At 45.3% G+C, this 19,948-nt stretch overlaps 1 protein-coding gene across 1 annotated transcript in view; it reads left to right on the top strand.

Moving 5' to 3' along the window:
* Positions 1–19,948, top strand: part of LOC137364938 (probable G-protein coupled receptor 139) — a 35,444-nt gene that overhangs the window by 2,440 nt on the left and 13,056 nt on the right. The window contains exon 3 of the mRNA XM_068027816.1: positions 237–488. Coding sequence (XP_067883917.1) covers positions 237–488 — 252 coding nt within the window. The remainder of the gene's footprint in view (positions 1–236; positions 489–19,948) is intronic.

Raw genomic sequence — 19,948 nt, 5'->3', positions numbered from 1 at the left:
TTCCAACAGTAGCTCTCATACATCTCATCCAGAACAGCTAAATGTTCGACTTTATTGTGGTAAAGTGTTGGATTTAAAGGGGTTAACCAAATCTGTTCTTTCAGTGCCTGTAATTAATGTCAGCCCCCATGGACCCTAATTGTATCACTAGAGGGTTTCCATCTTCTATTAATAGGGACTCCTTTCAATATGTTATCCCATAGTGTCAGCAGGAGCATAAACCTCGGCACGAACAGGGATCAGCGGCTCCAGAGAGAGGCAGAGGATAGATCAGAATCGGAGAACAACAGATTTGAATGTCGCAGCAATGGGTCAGAATCTGAGAACAGCAGAATGGAATGTTACAACTATGGGTAGGGGTTTATCCGATGTGTTTGACAGTCTTACTTCAGATTATGATTGGATACCATTAGAATGGCGGATCGGTGATGCACTTCGGATGATTCAATACATTTACTATCCCATCCTAGCAATTTTTGGTGTCCCTGGTAATTCTCTCTCTCTTTCCAGTTATTAATTATATAAACCATATTTAACTGCATTACTGATCTTGTCATTTACTCTGCCATCCTTGCTGCTGTTGTCATTCATGGGAAATTTCTTTCTCCAGGTATTAGTTCTATAAACCATTGCTAACTGTATTACTGTTATTTTAATTTACTGTGTCATCTTTGCTGCTGTTGGTGCCCCTGGTAAGTCTCTCTCTGCCCAACTATTGCATGTGTAAACCACGATTCAATGTATTACTGTCCTTGTTATTTAAGTATTGGGGAGATTGAAGCCATTGTTTTTGGTCCCCAATATACACTCTGTTCTCTGTCCAATGAATCAGCCAATATAAGAGCTGAAACAAACAGTTCACTTCCTCAATGATCTCTTTGACCCTGAGCTGAATTCCAAAATCCTATCCTGTCTGCAATCACATCTGTAATACAGCCTCTGTCTTTGTCCATCTGCTCTTTAAACCACTATCTGCACCTTTGTTAAATCCAGTCTCAACTATCCTAAAGTTACGCTGAGAAGACTCATAGTTACAAACCTGCATAAACCACAGCCCATCGAAACCTCTGAATCCTGTTTCCTAATTCTCACTAAATCCTGTTCATTCTTCTCCCCTGTGCTCTCTGATCCACAATGGTTCCTGGTAAAGTAGCATCACATTTGTAATATTCCTATTCTTGTGCTCAGTTCCCTCTATGACCCCACCCCTACAATGAGTCCCATTCACCCGTCCGTTTCTCATGGTGCTGCATATTGTTTCCCTTAGATTATTTATCAATTCACTCTGTATTCTCCAGTTATGTAGTTCTGGGCTCCGTGGAGCCATTGCTGACAAGGCTAACAAGCCGAGAACTTTTATGGTGGTGGTGGATGCACTGCCAGCCAATTGTGGCTTCTCTGCAGTGGTGTTCCATGCTGAGTAGGGCGTTCCAGCAGCATTGACACACATCTTTGAAACTTGTTCTGTGCATGTCCACTCACTGCCTGTGTCAGTCAGCAGCATGAGGAATCCCCTCCAGTGTTACTTAAAAGGACCAGGCATCAAACTTACAGGAGAGACGATTTTGACTTACTTCTGCTTTTGTAAAGTTAGTGGAGGTGTTGTGAATGGTTTTCTGGAGATGTGTTGTGAGCTGCTGCAGTCACGCCTGGGGGAGGGGGGGGGGGGGGGTTGTGCAGAGGATCTGGTGACCCAACTCTGAAAGAGGTATAGGGACTATAGTTACAGTGTCTCTGGGTCTGTAACATGACCAACACATGGAACAGAGGTTGCAGTGAGGGGAAGCTCCGTAAAGAGGAAGGAGGACAGGGCTCTGCCCTACCCACCCTGGGTTTTCCAAGAGCAATTTTCCTACCTGCACCTAACCCAGGAGCGTTGTCTGAGCCGACTCTGATTCAGTAAGTAGTTGTTCAAGAGCAGTGCCAGCTCCTGAAACATGAACAGGAGCCTCACATCAGTGTGAGGACGAAGTTGTCAGTGGCCGTTCCGGTCAAATTTTCATGGAACATCTATGTATCTGGATCTTTCCCGGCAGGAGCGGGTGGCGTATCAATTATCGGACTCCATTAATGTAAAGTTGGTGTGTGAGCATGCCCAGGATATCATCTTGGTGAATGTCGGTTATCCTGGCAGCAGCCACGATACCTTCATTCTGAAACAGTTCGCCATTCCAACATTTTCGTGTGTGCATAGAGAATCAGAATGAGGCTTATAGAAACAAAGGATCTCCACTCTTAAACACCGTCCATTTGCACCTCTCCCTTCCAACGCCAAGCAACCAGATGAAAATAAGCCGTGTGTAACATGAGCAATGGAGTCACCAGGAACATCGTGGAACAGACCATCGGTGTGATGAAGTATTGTTTCCGATGTCTGACTCGCTCGGGAGGAGCCCTCCAGTACACACTGGAGCAGGTATCCAAGTTCATGAATTTCTCCTGCACCCTTTATACCATCATGAGGACACAGGCACTGGCATCAGGAATCCGAAGGGCATGTCAGGAGGAGGAGGAAGAGCGAGGTGGGATATTTCCTGGTTACCTTCGACCCAGCCAGGCAATCGGAAAAGTCTGTCTGTCAAAATTCTGTTTCCTATAGGACAACATCCCTCTCCCATTTTGGATCGCCCATTGTCTGCCATTACACCCATCTGAGACGCCCCATCACAGCATCCCTTTGGTCACCATCCTGCAGTTAAAAGAACACCAAGAAAAAACCTTTCCATTCACCATCTTTATCCAGCAACACATCCAATTATACAAACAAAATTAAACTATTCACCCTTGTGTATTCCCTTAGTGCCTGTCTTGTGGGCTCCCTCGAATTTTCTGGTGCTCCTACACACTGCTTCCCCATTGGTTGAAGCATGGCTGGTGGAAGGCTGCTGACCTTCACTCGGGTAGACTGCAAATGGCCTTGCAGGACATCCTCGGGCAGCTCTGTTATTTGAGGGCAGCAGCAGCCTGCACTGACTAATGGCTAACTGCAAGGACACTGGTGGAGTGTCAGTGAAGGGAAAACAAATAATCATCCTGAGAAGGGATAGCTGGTTCATGCTCCACGAAGACAGTGCCACTGCCACGGGCGACGCCTCCACAACCCTAGTAATCTGCTGGATGACGGATTGCTGTACTGCTGTGAGAGCCTGCACACCCCTTTGAGCACTGAGATCCAGAGCCATGATGGTAGCAGTCTGATCTTGCATGGCAGCAAGCATGGATCTCATGACCACATTCTGAGCTCCCACTGCAGCACTGAGACTTCCGGTGTCTGCCACCTGTGCTGCAGTGGAAGCTGAGACAATGGTCACCAGACGCTGTATGATGGCTGGGTCCACGCTAGTGCTGCCATGGAGATAGTGACTACTTCCACAGGGGTACGAATGGGCTTCAAGCTCTGTGCAATGGCTTGTGCCATGTTGAATCCAGACTCCTCCATGTTCAGTGACAATGACAACAGTCCGTGTGACAGGCCTGTCAATTGGCAAAGTATCTCAATGTACATGTCCATCAACATTCTCCTGTGTGCTGCTCCAACCAGGTTCTCATCTGAGTCCTGTATATTATAACTCGTTTGTGACCTCGCCCGCCAATGAACTGACACGTGAACTATCCTTTTCCCCTGGTCTGCCTGCAGCTCACTCGTGCTAGGTGACTCACCACGTGTAGATTCCGACTCTATGCCAGACTCTAAGGCACATGCAGTGCAGGTATTTGAGCTGGTAGCTGTGAGTATCAGACCAAGCGTTGGGGCGCCACTATCTGCGCTGTGTTTCTGTTCTCTCTCTGACTGCCGAACCTGCTGTGACTGGAAAGCTGGCAGTTTTGATCTATCATTGGAAAGTATAAAATAAGAAGGGAAAGGTTGAGGTGAGGGATTGGGGTTCGGGTGGAAAGCAGGATGTCCATGGTCCCACCATTTCAAGCTTGTTTTTCATCCCGGGCAGCATGATGTGGGGGCGGTGGGAGTTAATAAGGAGTATAACGCATGAACATAGCATCATCCGCAATGTTATCGGTGATGGCGAATGCTGCAGGCTCTGTCACAGCCGGTCGCATGATGTGGGGAACCATCTCCTCCCTCAGGCTCAAGGGATGAAGATATACCTGACCACCGCCTGTTTACTGCTGCTCCCTATGATTATGGGCCAGCTTGTTCTGTAAGAGAGAGGGCAGAATGTCACGGATTGTGTTGCCCGTTGGTTGAGTGATGTGCCTGCCATAGCTGAAAAGCTGACGGTAGTTGTCGGCAGTGAGAGTTGGGTGTGAGGCTGGTTTCATTGTAAGGTGTGTGAGGGTGCGTTGGAGTATGTGAATGTTAGGTCTGAGTCCTGGGTGTGCGAGACTGCTGATGGATGAGTGATAGGGGTGTGGTACATTGAGCAGTGTTGGAGGTTGGTGGTGTAGGGGGCAGGAGATGCCATGTGGGGATAGGCTCACTGACATTGTCCACCCGTGTGAGCTCATTAAACTTCCTTATGATTCTGCTGCCAGCTCCACGGGGCCAGAATTCTTGCATTGACCTCGCTGGCCACCTGCTGCCATTTCCTTCGGAGGGTGTTCCTTGAGGGTATCCACCCCACTCCACAGAGACATGACCTCTCTCCTACTGTCAACCGCCATTACTAAATCCTCCAGAACTAAAATCCATGAACTGCAGAGCTCTCGCTCTCTGTCTTAGTATTCCATGTACCTTGTCTCCAATTGCAGCGTTCACAGTCAGCAGCAGCAGCAGCCACCTATGATTCAGTGCAGCTTCCCTTTAAGAGGGACAGACTGCATTTAAGAGCTGGCTCCTGGCTGAAACACGAGCCAGTCTCACACACAGTTTTGCCCCTGTTAAGTGTGCAGACAGACAGCAGCGCCGGTCACCCTGGGCGGCACGTAGAAATCATGGAAATGAGGAGGCAGCAGGAAGTCTGTGTGTCACCTGCCTCAACAGAAACAGGCACGGGCAGATCATGACCCCTGGCCCAAAAAGCGATGTAAATCTGATTTTGTCTCAATCTAAATCTCTTTCCCTCTCACTCTCTGTCTCTTTCTCTCTGTCTCTCGCTATGTCTCTCTCTCCATCTCTTCACTCTCTGCCTCTTGCTCACAGCATCTGAGATTAATACAGCACAGAAGGAGGCTATTCTGCCTATTTTGTGAGTGCTGTCTCTTTGAAAGCTATTTAATTAGTTCCAGTCCCCACCTCGTTCGCCAGAATCTTGCATTCTTATTTTCCGTTTTAACTATTTGTGAAAGTCGCTTTTGAAAGCTGTTATTGAATCTGCTTCCACCATATTTTAAGGCAGTGAATTCCAGATCCAAACAACCTGCTGTGTAAGAAAATTCTCCTCCCTTCACCTCTGGTTATTTGTCAATTGCCTTCATTCTGTGCCTTCTTAATACTGAACTTTGTGACACAGGAAACAGTTTGACATTAATTAACGTATCACAACCCTTCCTGATTTTCAATTCGATATTAAATCTCCGCTTACCCTTCACTCCTCTAAACAGAACATTCCCAGCTTTTCCAAACTCTCCACTGACTCACCAGTCAGTCTCAGTTCTCCCTAAGCCTGTTACTATCCTTCTCACTGTTCATTCACATTTCTGAGTTTCCTGCCATCTGAAAGCTTTGACATTATCCCCTCTGTAGACAGGACCATAGCATTAACATACCATAACATTAATCGCAAAAGCGACCCCGGGGAACCCCATTGTCTACTTCCCTCCAGACTGAACAATAACCATTCTCCACTACTCTGTGCCTTCTGTCACTTAGCTAATTTCCTGCATGCTGTTATTGAAAATAATGCCTTTCATGACCACTACATGCCCCACAGCGATTTACACCCAATGTGTACATTTTAAAGTGTAGTCACTCTTGTAATCTATGAAGCACAGCAAGTTCCCACAAGCAGCAATATGTTAATGATCAGATCTGTTTTTGTGCTGTTGATTAAAGTATGAATATTGACCAGGACACCGCAAATAATTCTCCTGCTCTGCTTCTAAATAGTGCAGTGGAATCATTAACATCCACCTGAGAGGACAGACGGGGCCTTGGTTTAATGCTTTATTTGAAAGATGGCACCTCTGACAGTGCAACATACCCTCAGTACTGTCACTGCACTGTCAGCCTTGATTCTTGTGATCAAGTCCTGCAGTGATACTTGATCCACGAAGCTTGTTACTGAAAGGGAAGAGATCTACAAACTGAACGACGGCTGACATTGGTCCTTTAATCCAAAGTGTTTCTAATTTGGTGACACGGCTGTTATGTGGTACTTTATCAAACACATTTTGGAAGGATAGGAATATTGGGAAAGTTGAGGCAGGAGCAATCATAGAATAAAAGAATAGCATTGCACTGATGGAAGCCATTTGGTCTATCAAGTCAGTGCTGACCCTTTTGAATAGCTTCCATTTTGTACCACACCATGGCTCTGCACCAGATCCTTCCATTTTTTCTCGTTAGGATATTTATCTAATTCCCTTTTGGAATCCGCTATTGAATCTGTATCCTTCAGCCCATCAGACAATACATTGAAAATCCGAATCACCCATTGCATAAAAAAATCCTCGTGTCACCGCTGCTTCTTTTTTCCATCTGTGCACTCTGATTGTCGGCCCCTCACACATTGGAAACCGTTTCACTTTATTTAATTTATCTAAACCCTCTATAATGTTAAATATATCTATCAGATCTCCTTTTAAATTTCCATGCTCACAGGAGAACAATCCCAGCTTTCTAACTGTAATCCCTCATCCCTGGAAAACTTCCAGTAAAACTCTTCTGTCCCCTCTCTAAAGGTTTTATGTCCTTCCTAAAGTGTGGTTCCCGTATTGGACACAATACTCCAGGCAGAGCTGAACTAGTCTTTTCAATATATTGACCATAACATCCTGACTATTCTACTCTATGTGTCTATTAATAAAGTCTAGGGATCTATTTCCTTGTTTAACTGTTTGTTAACCTGTCCAGCTATCTTCACATATAGCACACAAGTACCCAGGTCTATCTGTTCTTCTCACCACCTTTAAGGTTGTGCCATTTAGCTTGTGTTATCACTCCCCATTCATCGGTAAGCAACTCACCATCACCTTCTCAAGGGCAATTAGGGATGGGTAATAAATGCTGGCCTAGCCAGCGACACATCCATCCCATGAAAGACTAATATAAATAAAATCTTCCGACAATGTATCACCCCACACATCTGCCATGCCAATTAACTATTATAAAGACGAAAGCCAGTGTTTTCAGACCCAACATCAAACGTTTTCTAGCTCAAGACTCCATCCGTCTCCTTGGCAACTGTCTGAGACTACAGACAACTATTCACAACCTGGTGTAATAGTTGACCCTGCGATGAGCTTCCTGCAAAATATTCACACTTATTTACACCTCCGTGTCATCACCCAAATTTCCCAATCTCTCAGCTCTTGTGTAGATGGAACACTCACCCTTGCCTGTGTTACCTCTATACTTGACTATTCCAACACATTCCTGGCTGTTCTGCCATATTGTACCCGCCATAAACTTAAGGTCATCCAAAACACTGCTGCCCGGGTCCTAACTCACACCAAGTCCTGTTCACCCGTCACCCCCTGTACTCGCTGACCTACATTGGCTCCTGGTCAACAACACCTCAATTTTAAAACTCTCAGCCTTCTTTTAAAACCCCTAATTGCCTCACCTCGCCCTATCTCTGTAATTTTCTCCAGCGCTGCAACCCACCGAGGTGTCTGTACGCATCTAATTCTGGTCTCTTAAGCATTCCTGAGTTTAATTACTCTACCATTGATGGCTGTGACTTCAGCTGCCGAGGCCCTAAGCTCTGGAAGAGAAGAGCAGAACGTCTTCAAGGTAGGCATACCTGGAAGAGAAGTAGCAGTGAATCAAATACTAAAATAAATGCAAAAGACTGTGGATGTTGGAACTCCGAAATGAGAACAGAAAGTTCTGGAAATACACAGCAGGTCTGGCAGCATCTGTGCAGAGAAAAAAGTTGTTAATGTCTCAGGTAAGTGACCCTTCATCAGAACTGGTAAATGTTAGAAATAGAACAGTCTGTCATTTAATCTCTCCTTTCTCTATTCTATCACAGCCCTTCCTTCTTGTTCTTCTTCACCATTCTCCTCTTTCACTTGGTCAAAGACTGTTACATTTCTAACGTTTACCAATTCTGAAGAAGTGTCACAGACTTGAAACGTTAAGTCTGTTTCTCTATTCACAGATGATGCCAGACCTGCTGGGTATTTCCAGAACTTACTGTTCTCATCTCTAAGCTCTGGAATTCTCTCCCCAAAACCATAAATAGAGTAGGTTGCATAGAGACCAGTTTTAGGGAATGGTGCTTGTACAGAATACTAAATACAGTAAAGTTAATGAGTGACTGAATTGTAAGAGAGCTAAGTGTTGATCTCTTTCCAAAATTTAGTTTATTTTATATTTAGTATTTCTCTTAATTTTAAACTGAAGTTTTAGTTTCTTTCGCAGTCTGTATGTGACAGTTGGACAGTTAATTGATGTTCAGTGTCAGCTTGGATTAAAAAGATGGCTGAAGGACAGAAACGAGAGAGACATGGTAAGTGATTGTTTTCTAGATTTGAGGGTAGTATATAGTGGTGTTCCCCAAAGGGCAGTGTTGGGAAATGTGGGAAGTCAGGGACACTTCCAGTGTCCAGGGCAAACAAGTGTCTCCAGCTGCAACTACTCGAAATCCACATTTTGGATATGCAACTGCAGCTGGAGACACTGTGGAGCATCCGCGAGGCTGAGATCATCGTAGATAGCACGTACAGGGAGGTGGTCACACTGCAGGTAAAGACTGCTCGAGCAGAAAGGGAATGGGTGAATGCTAGGCAGAGCAGAAAAGCTAGGCATGTAGTTCCCTGGGTCCATCTCTCTTTCTAACAGATTTCCCACTTTGGATACTGTTGGGGGACATTGCTTCTCTAGGGAATGCAGCAAGAGCCAAGTCTGTGGCAGCACGGGTGGCTCAGCTGCACAGAAGTGGAGGAAAAGGAGTGGAATAGCGATAGTGATAAGCAATGCTATCCTAAGGGGTACAGATAGGCGTTTCTGTGGCCGCAAACCTGACTCCAAGATGGTATGTTGCCTCGGGGGTGCTAGAGTCAAGGATGTCACGGAGCAGCTGCCGGACATTCTCAAGGATGAACAGTCAGAGGTGGTGGTACACATTTGCACCAACGACATAAGTATAAAGAGAGATGAGGTCCTGTAACTGGAGTTTTGGGAGCTAGGTAGCAGATTAAAAAGCAGGCCCTCAAAGGTTGTAATTTCCGGATTACTCTCGGTGCCACGTTCGAGTGAATATAGGAATAGAAGGATAAAGCAGATGAATGCGTGGTGGAAGAGATGGTGCAGGATGGAGGGTTTTAGTTTCCTGGATCACTGAGTCTGTTTCCGGCAAAGGTGGGACCTGTACAAGTTGGATGGGTTGCACCTGAAACAAAACGGGACTAATATCCTTGCAAGGTAGTTTGCTCGTGCTGTTGAGGGCGAGGGGGTTAAACAAATTTGCAAGGGGAATGGGATACAGAGTGGAGGTGCAGTACGGGGTGATGCACAGTCAAACATTGAAGAGAAACTGAGTAAGTCTGGAAGGCAGAGCAAATATAGACCTGTTAAGACATCAGTGAAAAATGCAAGGCTGGATTGCATTTATTTTAAAGCAAGGAGTCTTACTAGTAAGCCAGATGAAGTGAGGGTTTTGATTTGTACACGGGATTATGATATTATTACAATCACAGAGACATGGTTGAGGAGGGGCAGGACTGGCAGCTCAATATTCAAGGATATAGAATCCTCAGGCGAGACAGAGGAGGGGGTACAAGAGGAGGTGGCATTGCACTGTTTATCAAGGAGCCACTTACTGCAGTAAGGAGGGATGATAGATTAGAAGGTTCCTCAAAGGAGGCCATATGTACAGGACTTAAAAAAAAACAAAAAGGGGGCAATCTCTTGGCTGAGAGTGTACTATAGGTCTCGAAAGATCAGGGAGAGATGGTGGAGCAGATATGTAGGTAAATCTCAGAGAGGTGTAAAAATAACAGGATAATAATAGTAGGGGATTTCTACTTCCCCAATAGCAACTGGGATAGTCTTAGTGCAAAAGGCTTAAAGGGGGCAGTCTTCTTAAAATGCATACAGGAGAGCTTTTAGAGTCAGTAGGTAGAAATACCGACAAGAGAAGGAGCAGTACTGGACCTAATCCTGGGGAATGAAGCCGGACAAGTGGGAGAAGTGTCAGTGGGGGGGCATTTCGGGGATATTGACCATAACTCTGTCAGATTTAGGTAAATATGAAAAATGGCAAAGATGGACCAGAAATAAAGGTACTGAATTGGGGGAAGGCCGATTTCAATATGATAAAACAGGATCTGACCAAAGTGGACTGGGAGCAGCTCCTTGTGGGAAAGTCTACATCAGAACATGTGGGAGTCATCCAAAGATGAAATAGTGAGAGATCGGAGCCAACGTGAACCCGTAAAGGTGAAAGGTAGGACCAACAAGTTCAGGGAACCCTGGATGTCAAGGCGATATCGAGGATTGGATCGGGGAAAAGGGAGGTTTATGGCAGATTCGCAGCGATGAAAACAGCGGAGGCACCAGAGGAGTATAGAAAGTAGGGAGGTAATTACAAAGTAATTAGGAGAGCGAAGAAGGGACATGAAAAATGGTGGTGGACAAGATAAAGGAAAATCCTAAGGCATTTCATAAGCATATTAAGGGCAAGAGGATAACCAAGGTAAGAGTAGGCCCTATTAGGGACCAAAGTGACAATCACCGTGTGGAGCCGGAGGACATAGGTGAGGTTTTAAATGATTACTTTTCATCTGTGTTCACTAAGAAGAAGGACGATATAGATGTAGAGATCAAGGAGGTGGATTGTGATATACTTGAACATATTAGCATTGAAAGGGAGGAAGTCTTAACTGCTTTAGTGGGCATAAACGTGGATACATCCCCAGTCCCAGATGTGGTGTATACCAGGCTGCTATGTGAGGCAAGGGAGGAGATAGCAGGGGCTCTGACACAAATTTTCAAATCCTCTCTGACCACAGGAGAGGTGCCAGAAGGGTAGTAGTTATAAAGCAGATAATTACAGGCAGCTGAGTCTAACGTCAGTGGTTGGGAAAACTGATAGAAACAATTCTGAGCGACAGGATTAATCTCCACTGGGAGAGGCAGGGGTCAATCAAGGATAGTCAGCAAAGTTTTGTCAGGGGTAGATCGTGTCTAATTAACGTGCTTGAATTTTGCGAGGCGTTGACCAAATGTGTAAGATGTGGGTCAAGCAGTTGATGTAGTCTTCATGGACTTCAGTAAGCCTTTTCGTCAGATTGTGCATGGGAAATTGGTTAAGACGTTAAGAGCCCATGGGATGCAGGGCAATTTGGCAAATTGGATCCAAAATTGATTATGGGCAAGAGGCAGAGGGTGATAGACAACTGTTGTTTCTGCGAGTAGAAGCCTGTGACCAGAGGTGTACAACAGTGATCTGTGAAAGGAAACTTGCTGTTTGTAGTGTACATTAATGATTTAGATGTGAATATAGGAGGTATGATCATTAAGTTCACAGACGACATGAAAATTGGTGGTGTCATAAATAGTGAGGAGGAAAGCCTTAGATGACAGGACGGTATAGATAGGCTGGTCAGATGGGCAGAGCAGTGGCAAACGGAATTTAATCATGAGAAGTGTGAGATGATGCAGTTTTGAGGACTAATAAGGCAAGGGAATATACAGTGGATGGTGGGACCCTAGGAAGCACAGAAGGCCAGCTGGACCTGTTATCAGTGAAGGTAGCAGCACAGGTAGACAAGGTGGTTGGGAAGCCATATGGGATACTTGACTTTCTTAGCCGAGGCATAGAATATAAGAGCAGGGAGGTTATGATGCAGCTGTGTATGACGCTGGTTAGGCCACATCTCGAGTACCGTGTACAGTTCTGGGCACCACACAATAAGAAGGCTGTGATTGCACTGGAGAGGGTGCAGAGGCGATTCACCAGGATTTTGCCTTGGCTGCAACATTTCAACAATGAATGGAGACTGAAAAGGCTAGGGTTGTTTTACTCAGAGCAGAGAAATCTGAAGGGGGACCAGATTGAGGTATACAACATTACGAGGGGCATTGATAGTTTAGATAGGAAGGAACTTTTTCCCTTAGCGGAGGGGTCAATAACCAGGGGGCATAGATTTCAGGTAGGGGGCAGGAGTTTCGAGGGGATTTGAGGAAAATGTTTTTCACTCAGAGGGCGTTTGCAATCTGGAACGCAATGCCTCAAGTGGTGGTAGAGGCAATACCCCACACAACATTTAAGAAGCATTTAGATAAACACTTGAAACGTCATAGCACACCAGGCTGCGGGCGAGGTGCTGGAAAATGGGATTAAATTACTTAGTTGCTTGATGGCCAGCACAGACACGATGGACCGAAGGGCCTGTTTCTGTGCTATATAACTCTATGACACTATGATGCACTTTGGCAGAAGAGAGAGGCAATATCGACTTAACAGCACAGTTCAAAGGAGGGGGCAGGGACAAAGGGATCTGGGGTTTCATAGCATAGATCTTTGAAGATGACAGGACATTTTGAAAGAGTCGTTAGGAAAGAATATGGGATCTTGTGCTTCATAAATCGAGTCACAGAGTGCAAAAGCATGGAAGTTACATTGAACCTTTATAAACCTATGATAAGGCCCCATGTGAAGTATTGTGTCCACTTCTGGTCATCACACTTTGGGAAGCATGTGAGGTCTTTGAAAGGGTGCAGAGAAAATTTACCAGAATAGTTCCAGGGATGGAGGAATTTATTCACAGGATTTGATTGGCAAAGCTGGGATTCTTCTCCTTGGAAGAAAGGAGATTGAGCGGAGATATGATGGAAGTGTACAAGATTACAACAGGTTTAGATAATGAATACAAAGCAAAATGCTTCCCATTTGCTGATGGTACAGGGACTAGCAATCAGGTTTGGGCAGAGACGCAGGGGAAATGAGGAAGAACCTAATTTTTATGTACCGGGTGGTAATGGCCTCTCATACACTGCCCACGGGGGTGGTGGAAGCAGAGACAATGAACGATTTCAAAAAGATTTTGGATGGACAGCTGAGGGAAATAAACTTGCAGGAATACGGGGACAGAACAGGGAATGAGACTGACTGGATTGTGCTACAGTGAGCCGGCATGGACTTGATGGTTCGAATGGACTTCTTCAGTGCTCCAATGAATCAATGACAGGGGAATACTATTACGACTGCTTTCACATACTGTTCAATGGACAGTACAGGAGGGCATGCCAGGAGTAGCACCAGACATACCTCAAAATGAACTGTCAATCTGGTGAAGGTACAACCCGGGACTACTTGCGTGCCAAACCGTATAAGCAGCAGGTGATAGACATGTGTAAGCGAGCCCATAAACAACGGATCAGATCTAAGCGCTACTGTCCTGCCACATTCAGTCGTTAACGGCAGTGGACAACTATGCAACAAACTGGAGGAGGTGGCTACACACATATCTGCAACCTCAATGATGGGGCAGTCCAGCACATCAGTGAAAAAGATTAGGCCGATACATTTGCGGCAATCTTCAGCCAGATGTGACACTGGAAGCTTCCCATACTGTACTTTGTACTCTCCATTCACAACACTTACCTTAAGAATTTAAAATGTAAGTTCAAAGAATAGAATAGCACGGGCAGTTAAACAAAAGAAAACAAAGGCTCATTCAGAAAGTAAGGAGGCATGGGATTCAGGGAAGGTTGGCTGTCTGGAGACAAAATTGGCTGGCCCATAGAAGTCAGAGGCTGGTAGTAGATGGAAAGTATTCAGCATGGAGATTGGTGACCAGTGGTGTTCCACAAGGATCTGTTCTGGGACCTCTGCTCTTTGTAGTTTTTATAAATCACTTGGATGAGGAAGTGGAAGGCTGGGTTAGCAAGTTTGCCGATGACACGAAGGAGTTGTGGATAGTGTGGAAGGCTGTTGTAGGTTGCAACGGGACATTGACAGGATGCCGAGCTGGGCTGAGAAGTGGCAGATCGAGTTCAACCTGGAAAAGTGTGAAGTGATTCATTTTGGAAGGTCGAATTTGAATGCGGAATACAGGCTTAAAGACAGGATTCTAGGTAGTGTGGAGGAACAGAGGGATATTGGGGTCCATGTCCATAGATCCCTCAAAGTTGCCACCCAAGTTGATAGGGTTGTTAAGAAGGCGTATGGTGTGTTGGCTTTCATTAACAGGGGTATTGAGTTTAAGAGTCGCGAGATTATGCTGCAGCTCCATAAGGCCCTGGTTCGACCACACTTGGAATATTGTGTTCAGTTCTGTCGCCTCATTACAAGGATGTGGAAGCTTTAGAGAGTGTGCAGAGGAGATTTACCAGGATGCTGCCTGGACTGGAGGGCATGTCCTACGAAGAAAGATTGAGGGTGCTATGGCATTTCGCATTGGAGCGAAGAAGGATGAGAGGTGACTTGATAGAGGGGTAGAAGATGATGAGAGGCATAGATAGAGTGGATAGTCAGAGACTTTTTCCCAGGGCGGAAAGGGCTATCAAAAGGGGGCATAATTTTAAGGTGATTGGAGGAAGGTTTCAGGGAGATGTCAGAGGTAGGTTCTTTACACAGAGAGTGGTGGTTGCGTGCAATGCGCTGCCAGCGGTTGTAGTAGAAGCAGATGCATTAGAGGCATTTAAGCGACTCTTGGATAGGTACAAGGATGATAGTAGAATGAAGGGTAGGTGGTTAGTTTGATCTTAGAGGAGGTTAAAGAATCGGCAAAACATCGTGGGCCGAAGGGCCTGTACTGTGCTGTACTGTTCTCTGTTCTATGTTCTGACGGACATAAATTAATTCAGTGTGTTTGATCTGTTCTTTCTTCAAATGTCTTTCAAACAGATGGAATTAAAACTGAAAGACATGAATTCTCACAAGTAAACATTCTAACAAGTAAACATCCGAAATCCAAACAAAGTGTTTAAACCTGTAGTAAACGTCAGCCTAAGTCATCCACACCCATGGGGGCAGGACGTGGATAGGGGCTTTTCAATGTTTTCACGGAGAGGAACAATCAAAGTACCAGAGCTCACATTTCCTCGATCCCTGAGTGTCATTACACATTCATTATCGCCTCCACCACCACACCCCGCCCCCCCCACCCGCGACCACACCCTGGAGGAACTCCTCTCTCCTGTCTCTCACTCTCTCTTTCCCAACACAAAGCAATTGCTTTTTATCATTCTAACATCCCTGTTATAGTAACATTTTTTTCTCTCCTCACTCAAACCAATTTAAAAACTAACTACATACACATGTTAAACAAACAACTACTTGAAGGCAACATACGAGACCAGACGAGAGAGGGCTAACTGACCCTTACTGGACACGGGCTTGATCCGTACAAATAAGTCAAACAGGAAACTTCAAATCCACAAACAGAAACTTACTCACACAGCAAGGTTCTCCTCTTGTTTTCCTGGCACAGTGTTTTAGCCTCATTGCGGCTCCTAAACATTTCCTTTCCTTTCATATCTCAACCTCACTCGTAACTTGGTGGAATGAGAGTAAAAGATTGTTCTTCTCTGTGTTGTCACAACCTTAACAGGGCAGAGTGGCAAGTGCATTACCTTAACAGGCAGACTGGCAAGGGTGTCACCTTAATCGGATAGACTGGCAAGGGTGCTACCTTAACAGAACAGACTGGCAAGTGCCCTACCCTAACTGAACATACTGGCAAGGGCGCCAGCTTAACTGAATAGACTGGCAAGGGCGGTACCTTAACCGGACACACTGACAAGGCTTCTGCCTCCTCATCATCGTCCTCATCCGAGGCCTCCTACTCCGTTTCTGTATCATCAGCGGGATACTCTGATTTTGGTGACGGCTGCTACAAACACTTGGGTGCTGCTTTCCCCTTTAGGTTCACAGCCACTTAATGGTAGACCTGTACTATGCATGGTCTGTCTTCCAGTGGGGTCTCTCCTGTAACTCGTTCAGGGCACCTCTAGAATCCTCTGACTTCTGGGTCAACTGGACATTATCCTATATGACAGTGATAATATGCTTCTATGCTAACGCTAACTGCTGCTGAACTGCACCAGCCTGTACTGCATTAAGTGTGTATTGTTGTGGAGTGACAGTAAAGGACACCAGCTTATTGTGTAAATCATGTAGCTGTGTCTGCTGCTGCTGTTCTGTTCACTTTGAGCTACCATTTCTCTCACCTGTGACTGTATCACTTCCTCATCGCACTGTGCAGGGTGTGATGCTGATTTAAAGCCTTTTCACCCTTCCGATGTTTAGCCAAGACCTGTGCCTGGATGCACTTCACTATTTTTCCAAATGGAACGTGTTAATTTTTCCATATACACTCTCCTAACAGGAACTGGATACTCTCCATATTACTCTTAGTGCTTAACTCTTCCTCATATGTTTCCCAGAGGCCGTTCTTCCCATTGTCCTTTTGCGACAATGTGCATTGAAAGAAACAACACTGGATGGGTATAATCTGCTGCCCCTCAAAAGGGTTTATTCCTGCAAATGTTTTCACTGGTCAGACGAATGTTCCTATGTTTGTGAAACTTGCTTCAACACCCTGGGTTTACGTATGATTTTTTAAAATCTGCTAATTTGTGGGATGTGGGATTCGCTGTCCAGTCCAGCATTTATTGTACATCTCTAAAGGAACTGCGATATAGTTCCAAGTCAGGGTGGTGTGTGGATTGGAGAGGAACTTTCAGGTCGTGGTGTTCCCATGCATCCGTTGCCCTTGTAGTAGAGATTGCAGATTTGGAAGGTTCTGTCCAAGGAGCCATGGTGAGTTGCTGCAGTTCATCTTGTCGATGGTACACACTGCCGCAACGGTGCGATGGTGGTGGAGGGAGTAAATGTCGAAAGTCGTGGATGGGATGCCAAGCAAGTAGGCTGCTTTGTCCTGGATAGTGTTGAGTACAAGAACAAGGAAGTTATAACAAGCCTGTATAAAACACTGATGCAGACTGAACTGGAACATTGTGTCCAATTATGAGTACACACATTCTAGATGTAGCAGAATCTGTAAGGAGCATCCAGGAGGGTTTTCTAGAGCAAAATGTAAATAGTCCAACTCGGGAAGGGGCCATACTGGACCTGGTGTTGGGGAATGAGCTGGCCAGGTGGTTGAAGTTTCAGTAGGGGACAACTTTGGGAATAGTGATCACAATTCTGTAAGTTTTAGAATACTCATGGACAAAGCAGAGAGTGGTCCGAAAGGAAGAGTGCTAAATTGGGGGAAGGCCAACTATACCAAAATTCGGCAGGAGCTGGGGAATGTAGAATGGGAGCAGCTGTTTGAAGGTCAATCCACATTTGATCTGTGGGAGGCTTTTAAAGAGAGGTTGATTAGCGTGCAGGAGAGACATGTTCCTGTGGCAATGAGGGATAGAAATGGCAAGATCAGGGAACCATGGATGACACGTGAAATTGTGAGACTAGCAAAGAGGAAAAAGGAAGCTTACATAAGGTCCAGGAGGCTGAAGAAAGACGAAGCTTTGAAAGAATATCTGGAATGTAGGACCAATCTGAAACGAGGAATTAAGAGGACTAAAAGGGGTCATGAAATATCTTAAGCAAACAGGGTTAAGGAAAATCCCAAAGCCTTTTATTCGTATATAAGGAGCAAGAGGGTAACTAGAGAAAGGATTGGCCCACTCAAGGACAAAGGAGGAAAGTTATGCGTGGAGTCAGAGAAAATGGGTGAGATTTTAAACGAGTACTTTGCATCGGTATTCACCGAGGAGAGGGACATGACGGAAGTTGAGGTGAGGGACAGATGATTGATTACTCTAGGTCAAGTCGGCATAAGGAGGGAGGAAGTGTTGGGTATTCTAAAAGGCATTAAGGTCGACAAGTCCCCAGGTCCAGATGGGATCTATCCCAGGTTACTGGGGGAAGTGAGAGAGGAAATAGCTGGGGCCTGAACAGATATCTTTGCAGCAACCTTAAACAAGGGTGATGTCCCGGAGGACTGGAGAATTGCTAATGTTGTCCTCTTGTTGAAGAAGGGTAGCAGGGATAATCCAGGTAATTATAGACTGGTGAGCCTGACGTCAGTGGTAGCAAAGCTGCTGGAGAAGATACTGAGGGATAGGCTCTATTCCCATTTGGAAGAAAATGGGCTTATCAGTGATAGGCAACATGGTTTTGTGCAGGGAAGGTCATGTCTTACCAACTTAATAGAATTCTTTGAGGAAGTGACAAAGTTGATTGATGAAGGAAGGGCTGTAGATGTCATATACATGGACTTCAGTAAGGCGATTGATAAGGTTCCCCATGGTAGGCTGATGGAGAAAGTGAAGTCGCATGGGGTCCGGGTGTACTAGCTAGATGGATAAAGAACTGGCTGGGCAACAGGAGACAGAGAGTAGCAGTGGAAGGGAGTTTCTCAAAATGGAGACGTGTGACCAGTGGTGTTCCACAGGGAACCGTGCTGGGACCACTGTTGTTTGTGATATACATAAATGATTTGGAGGAAAGTAAAGGTGGTCTGATTAGCAAGTTTGCAGACGACACTAAGATTGGTGGAGTAGCAGATAGTGAAGGGGACTGTCAGAGAATACAGCAGAATATAGATAGATTGGAGAGTTGGGCAGAGAAATCGCAGATGGAGTTCAATCCGGGCAAATGCGAGGTGATGCATTTTGGAAGATCCAATTCAAGAGTGAACTACACAGTAAATGGAAAAGTCCTGGGGAAAATTGATGTCCAGAGAGATTTGTGTGTTCAGGTCCATTGTTCCCTGAAGGTGGCAACGCAGGTCAATAGAGTGGTCAAGAAGGCATACGGTATGCTTTCCTTCATCGGATGGGGTATTGAGCACAAGGTTTGGCAGGTCATGTTACAGTTGTATAAAGCTTTGGTTCTGCCACATTTGGAATACTGCGTGCAGTTCTGGTCGCCACATTACCAAAATGATGTAGATGCTTTGGAGAGGGTGCAGAGGAGTTTCGCCAGGATGTTGCCTGGTATGGAGGGCTTTAGCTATGAAGAGAGATTGAGCAGATTAGCATTATTTTCGTTAGAAAGACGTAGTTTGAGGGGGGACCTGATTGAGGTGTACAAAATCATGAGAGGTATAGACAGGATGGATAGCAAGAGGCTTTTTCCCAGAGTGGGGGATTCAATTACTTGGGGTCACGAGTTCAAAGTGAGAGGGGAAATGTTTAGGGGGGATATGCGTGGAAAGTTCTTTACGCAGAGGGTGGTGGGTGCTTGGAACGCGTTGCCAGCGGAGGTGGTAGACGCAGGCACGATAGCGTCTTTTAAGATGTATTTGGACAGATACATGAATCGGCAGGAAGCAAAGAGATACAGACCCTTAGAAAATAGGCGACATGTTTTGATAGAGGATCTGGATTGGCGCAGGCTTGGAGGGCCGAAGGGCCTGTTCCTGTGCTGTAATTTTATTTGTTCTTTGTTCTTTGAAGGATGTGAATAAATTAGAGCCAGTGCAAAGAAGATTTACCAGAATGTGCCAGGGATGAAGGATTTCAGTTGTGTGGATAGATGAGAGAAGCTCGGTTTGTTCTGATTAGAGAAGAGAAGGTCAAGAGGAAATTTGTTAGAAGCGTTTAAAAATACGGGGTATGTGGAGAAATTAGATGGGAGAAACGTTCTATTGGTATAAGGACTGAGAATCAGAGGAGAACATTTTAAGCCGATTGGCAAATGAAGCAAAGCTGTAATTCAAAGCATTAGACAGTGGTGTCGCAGATTCAATTATGGTATTCAAAATGGAAATGGATGATTATGCGCAGAGAAAAAAATAGAGAAAGGAAAAATGCCGTGGGGAGACTGACAAGCAGAGTTGCTCTTGCAGAGATTAGGCATGGGCACGATGCGCTGAAAGGTTTCCTTATGTGCTGAAACAATGCTATGATTCTCAGGTA

The sequence above is a fragment of the Heterodontus francisci genome, unplaced genomic scaffold (genome assembly GCF_036365525.1).
Source record: "Heterodontus francisci isolate sHetFra1 unplaced genomic scaffold, sHetFra1.hap1 HAP1_SCAFFOLD_53, whole genome shotgun sequence".
Taxonomy (NCBI): domain Eukaryota; kingdom Metazoa; phylum Chordata; class Chondrichthyes; order Heterodontiformes; family Heterodontidae; genus Heterodontus; species Heterodontus francisci.
Note: the sequence above shows the minus strand (reverse complement) of the source record. Positions and strands in the feature narration are given on the sequence as shown.